General features: G+C 50.2%; 1 protein-coding gene across 1 annotated transcript; it reads right to left on the reverse strand.

Annotated features, from left to right (window-relative positions):
• Nucleotides 1-597: 597 nt before the first annotated feature.
• On the reverse strand, nt 598-5700 carry LOC133928870 (1-deoxy-D-xylulose-5-phosphate synthase 1, chloroplastic). The gene is made up of 8 exons (XM_062375374.1): nt 5240-5700; nt 4801-5097; nt 4264-4686; nt 2256-2529; nt 1862-2169; nt 1477-1758; nt 1086-1370; nt 598-987 (listed from the first exon to the last, which is right to left on the reverse strand). Exons 1-8 carry the CDS (start codon nt 5357-5359, stop codon nt 826-828), a joined length of 2151 nt encoding a protein of 716 aa, XP_062231358.1. The 5' UTR covers nt 5360-5700; the 3' UTR covers nt 598-825.
• Nucleotides 5701-6161: the final 461 nt, after the last annotated feature.

A 6161-nucleotide genomic window follows, 5' to 3' on the forward strand; every position in this document is an offset into this window, starting at 1 on the left:
GCGGCTTGTATGGTGTGGGACAATGTCGATGATAGCAAAAGCGACAACGATGGCGTGTTGGTGAGAAGGCTTGCAGTGGACTGTGGCGGCTAGCTCTGCTTGGCAGTGGCTAGTTCAGCGCGGGATATCGTCGCAAGATGGCGCAAGCAGTAGCTTTAGTGTGCCAGCATGCTGATGTGCAGCGAAGGGCTTTGTGTTGGCTCGACGGCGGTCGGGTGCCACTTGTTGTTTTCATTGTTGTTAGTTATTGCTAGTCGTTAGTTGCGGTTGTTTAGTCGTTGTTAGCTATTGGAAGTTGTCGTTTTTTCCTTTCTCTTGATTATAGTCTTTAGGGCTATTCTCTTGTATTTTTTTCTTCTATATCAATAGAATTGGACATCGTGGGGTGTGTTGGTCGTTAAAAAAAAGAATTTTATATTATTCCACAGATTCATATAAAATTCTTGTGTTACAAATTAATCTTGATTTGTCCTTATATCGTCTGACGAGGTTCGCTCAAACGAAATATTTCTGTCTTGTGAGCCTATCGAAACCCTCGAACTAGGAAAGCGAGCTCATCTGGCTTGCATTACGTGATCTTGGTCGGAGGTCGGCCTATGCAGCCAATTGTACTTTGACTTGTTACATCACAGGGCCTCCAAAATCATGAGTACGAGCCCGTTCACAAGCATTGTCGCGAGAACAAAATATGTACTTTAATGTCACGATAAAGAACGAAAATTGTCAAAAAAAAAAATCAATATCTTTATCCAAAGCGGACTAATCTCCCTGCGATCTAATGACCAAATGCACAAGCATCTATATAGGCCTGAATCACCGCATGTCCTACACGTTCGGCACCGACATGATGGCAAGGGCCTCCCTGTTCTGTCCAAGGATGTTGAACACCGTCGCGGCGATGTGTGACGGCGTCAGGCCGGCCTCGGCCAACTGATCGGCCGGTGATCCATGGTCGATGTACCTGTCCGGAAGCACCAGCGGCCGCCACTGCACCAACCAAAGTCGAATTCGTCATTGCTCACTGGTCAGCTAATGTGGTTCGGGATTTTTCAATGTCAGGTGACTGATCAGTGTAATTAACTTGCCTTGAGTTTGCCGTCAAGAAGGCCGTCCAGCGCCATGAACTGGACGACGTGCGAGCCGAAACCTCCGATGGACCCTTCCTCCACGGTGATGAGCACCTCGTGGGACTTGGCCAGGCTCCTGATCAGGGCGTGGTCCAGCGGCTTGCAGAACCTCGCGTCGGCGACGGTGACCTTGAGGCCGTGGCACTCCACGAGGGACGCTGCGGCTAGGCAGTACTGCACCGCCGACCCGTACCCCAGCAGCGCCACCCGGTCGCCCTCCATCAGAATCCTGCCTTTGCCAACCTGCGAATTGTACATCGATCAGTCACATACACAATTTGCTGCTCGGTAAAAGAGGTCATTTTATCGATTAAATCAGTGCAAGAGATCATGGATACTGGATACGTACCTCGAGGGGAACGCCTTTGTAGTTGGGCGGCAAGGGGGCGCCAATGCCGTTGCCTCTCGGGTAGCGGAAGCAGGACGGGCGGTCGTCGATGGCCGCGGCGGTGGCAACCATGTGGCAGAGCTCGGCCTCGTCGGACGGGGCCATGACAACCATGTTGGGCAGGCACGCCATGTACGTGACATCGAACGCCCCGCAGTGGGTCGGCCCGTCCGCGCCGACCAGCCCGGCGCGGTCCATGGCGAACCTCACCGGGAGCTTCTGGAGATCAACATCATGCACAACCTGCACCACCACATCGATCACGAAACAGGAAATGGCGTCAAGATTCAAGAATGGCACAAGAGAAATTAAGCAGCAACCTGCACGCGGTATACGCTGCACGCACCTGGTCATAGCCTCGCTGCAGGAAAGACGAGTAGATGGCGCAGAACGGCTTGAGGCCCTCGCAGGCCAGGCCGGCCGCGAACGTCACGGCGTGCTGCTCGGCGATGCCGACATCGAAGCACCGGTTCGGGAAGCGGCGGAGGAAGTAGTTGAGCCCTGTGCCGCCTCCCATGGCTGCGTGGATGGCGACGATCTTGCTGTCCTGCTCCGCCTCGGCGATGAGCGCCTCGGCGAAATAGTTGGTGTAGGACAGCGTCTTGGCGGGGGACTTGAACTGCTTCCCCGTGGCCGGGTCGAACTTTGCTACACCTGCATGCATCAAACCAAACAAAATTCACACACGAATCCCGTATGATCCAACAAGCAAACCATGCAGATTCGCATCGCAAACTTACCGTGGTACTTGTCGGCGGCTCGCTCGGCGTAGGGGTAGCCGCGGCCTTTCTCGGTGACGACGTGGATGAGGACGGGGCCGGTGGTCTTTGTGCTCTTGACGTCGTTGAGGATGGTGATGATGTCGTCGATGTTGTGGCCGTCGACGGGGCCGATGTAGTAGAGGCCGAGCTCCTCGAACAGCGTCGAACCGGGGCCGCTGATCATGCCGCGGGCGTACTCGTCCACCTTTGCCGCCAGCTCGTGCACCGACCCACCGATCTGCTTCGTCACTCCCTTAACACACACAAGAAGGTCAGTCAGCCCTTTTCGTTTGCGTCGGCTCAGAACTCTTGTTTTTGGCGCATCGGGCAGAGACGAAGCCAGTCAGAAAAACTACTAGGGTCAATCATCTTTACACGACCGTGGTTAACAATACATATAGCTGGGAACAGTAATTTTTTATAGGATTCGCAAAATTTCATTGAGATCGCGTGACCCAATGATAAAAGCTAGCTTCGCCACTACTGTGAGGACTCTCTTTTTTATTAACACGATTCTAGCAGTTCTCTTGGTCAGTCAAACTCTCTTCCGTATAAAAAAAAAGGTCAGTCAAACATAATAACCTTGGTGGTGGCCCCTTTCGTTTGAAATCCTTCTCGGCCCAATAAGATCGGACCGCTTAGAGCTTAACCCAGAAAAGTTTTAAGGCCTCTCTCGAAAACAAGAAGAAATATTTAAGATCAAGCCCAATATAAAACTTGAAGTGTAGTACCCATATATAAAGCAGTTTCAATGACCGACTTGGGGATGTATGGATCAAATTTGAATTTTTTTTGACACGACGGTAAATTATCACTCGAGTCAAAGCCGTAGGATTATGACGATGGCTAGTATAAAATAATTGTATCTAAGATACTTAGGACTTTTTATATTCTCAGGACATATTTCTATTTCTTTGAAGAGGATATGGACGAATAGAAATTGTCCATAGACATTGAAAAATTCTCGTAAATAGGGGAATTTATCTAAAAACAGGAAGAAAAACTCTAGAGGACATACGATGTCTCCTATATATATGGACAAGTCATTAAAAGTTAAGACATAAGCTATCATCCACCTACCAAACATCTACATCCATCAAGCCTTTCACTACTAAATCTTCTTCAACTACACGCAAGAAAATCGCTTGACTAGGTCATATCTATCTAGATTAGCCACATACCCTTTTAGCAGTCTTAGAAATCAATATAAAATAAATATGATGTAGGGTTACTATCCTTAAGGAAGTATAAACCTGTATAAAAATGTCTCTGCATGTTATTTGATTTGTCTACTCGAAGTTTCTCCTATTTCTTCAATAAATTTGTAAGACTGACGGTTCGCCAATCGTCGATAGATTATAATAGCAGTAGGATTCTTGCTGTTAGTTTGGACTAAGGGACATCCAAGTTGTTGAGACACATCTAGATTACTACTCCCTTAGATCTCAAATATAAGTATATTAGTACGTATTATTCATAATAAATCTATTAACATTAGTATTATACTATCAATCTATATGATTTTTTAGATATCGATGATTAAAGTTTAAAAATTTTGATTGATAATAATTATAAATACACTTATATTTAGAATTGGACCGAGTAATATAGAACGCATCTCCATTCCGGTGGACAGATCCATGAATGGCACCTAGAACAAGATTAAAGCACGTCACTCTTCATCTGACGCAGCTTATTTTGGCACGTACGTGCAAGCATCCAAAAAACTTCTCGTCCAAATGTTCCAAGCGCGCGTCATGGTGACACGTCTGCTGCCTGCATGCCTGATGCTAGTTTCCTACCATTTCCCATTAGATTCCCAAAGTGAGTTTTAATTCGAAAATGCACGTATTACTTCTTATCATCATTTCCGAAATCCATTGCCATGACAGTCGTAATTTCATCCGTGTTATGTACACCACTACTTTTAACGTGCCAAACCGGATTATCAACTGTACTGTAGCGTTGAAGGTTTGTGCGGGCGTACCTTGGCCACCTCCCTGAGCTCCCTGAGCGGCCTGCTGGACTGCAGCTTGCTGAGGGCGCCGCTGAGCGCGCCCACGGGCGGCACCGGCCCGTCCAGCGTCGCCGTCGGCAGCGACACCTGCTTGTTGTCGTTCAGGATCACAATCATGTCGGAGTCGAGGTACCCAGCGTTGTTCATGGCCTCGTAAGCCTGCCCCGCCGTCATGGCCCCGTCCCCAATCACCGCCACCACGTTATTCTTCCGGCCTTTGAGGTCCCGCCCCACCGCCATCCCGAGCGCGGCGGAGATGGTGGTGGAGCTGTGGCCCGTGCCGAAGCAGTCGTACTCGCTCTCGGCGCGCTTGGTGAAGCCCGCCAGCCCGTTGGTCTGCCGCATCGTCGGCATCTTGTCGCGCCGCCCCGTCAGGATTTTGTGCGGGTACGACTGCATGTGAATAAACAAAAAACCCGAATGATCGCCATGCCGCATCGCCGGCTAGGCTCTATCCGACGTCGCCAATCAGCGCATTGGTGTACTGTGTACGTGTCACGAGCGTACCTGGTGGCCGACGTCCCAGAGGATGCGGTCCTGCGGCGCGTTGAAGACGTAGTGCAGCGCCACCGTGAGCTCCACCACGCCTAGGCTGGACCCGAGGTGGCCGCCAGTCTTGGAGACGTGGAAGATGACGTCGGAGCGGAGCTCGTCGGCGAGCTGCCGCAGCTCCTTTGCGGATAGGTTCTTCATGTGGATGGGGTAGTTGATGGTGTCCAGCAGCGGCGTCGGCGGCCGCTGCGAGTAGTACTCTGCCTCCCGCTCCGACAGCGACGCGGACACGCATGACGACCTCCGCCGAGGCTGCAGCCATCAATTGCAAATGCAACATCAGCAGCAAATTAAACAGAGTTTAAACACGGAACACTATCAGCTCACTCGATCACTCTAGCAGGGACAGAAACGAGATTTCAAGCACAGAGCAGAGCAGAGGATGCTGACAGACCTTGAGAGGCCTGGCCTGGAGCTGCTTGTGAAGCTGGAGCTCCACCGCAGGAGCAAAATGGGGGTCCTGAGGCGGCACGCCGAGGAAGCCCCTCGGAACAGAGAGCGTCGACAGCGCCATTGCTTACTCTCCTCTTCCTCCTACTCAAGATTGCAACAGCTCAAGCCTCCTGCTCTCTTTCTTATCAGGAACGAACCAAAACAAGTGTCTCAAAGAACTCAAATGCAAGTGGCACTAACAGTCTCCAGAGTGCAAGAATGGTGGAGGGTCTGGAAGCTGGAAAGTGGAAGAGCGAGAGAGTCAGACGCTCGGGATATGCCTAGAGTAGTAGTACGGCGAAGGTGGTGAGGTGATGTGGGATGGCGATAGGTGACTAGGCGAGGGGAGTGTGAGTGACCACGGGGGTGGGGAAGCCAATGGCCGCGCGTGTGGCTGCAATTCATTTGGCTGTGATTGCAGGCATGAGTGCTCGCTTTTTTCGCTGCAGTGCCGGGCTCTATGTCCTTCCACGTCGAGCAACCGGGCGAGTCAGAGCAATGGGTGTCCTACCAATCTTGCACCCCATTGGGCCACCTCATCAAAGTATCAGGAGGGGATAATATGGGATAAGATAAAATCATAGAAATATCAATTATGAAAGAGGAAAGGGGGTTGTAGAGAGGAGGATTTTTCTAACAACTAGAAGGATAATCACAATAACAAGTATGAAAATAATGAGAGCGGTGCCTAGATGCAACTTGATAGAAAAAAATGTACTTCTGACTAACTCAAGTTTTGTTCCAGGCACCCTGATCAGATGCATATGTCGCAACTAGGTAAGTAGCCAGTATGTGAGATTCTTATGGTTTCTCATGCCATGAGGTTAGAAGAGTAACTAGGGGAGCAGGACAGAGTAGGCCAAGATTACGCCGATTGAGGTGAC

This window comes from Phragmites australis, chromosome 9, assembly GCF_958298935.1.
Source record: "Phragmites australis chromosome 9, lpPhrAust1.1, whole genome shotgun sequence".
Taxonomy (NCBI): domain Eukaryota; kingdom Viridiplantae; phylum Streptophyta; class Magnoliopsida; order Poales; family Poaceae; genus Phragmites; species Phragmites australis.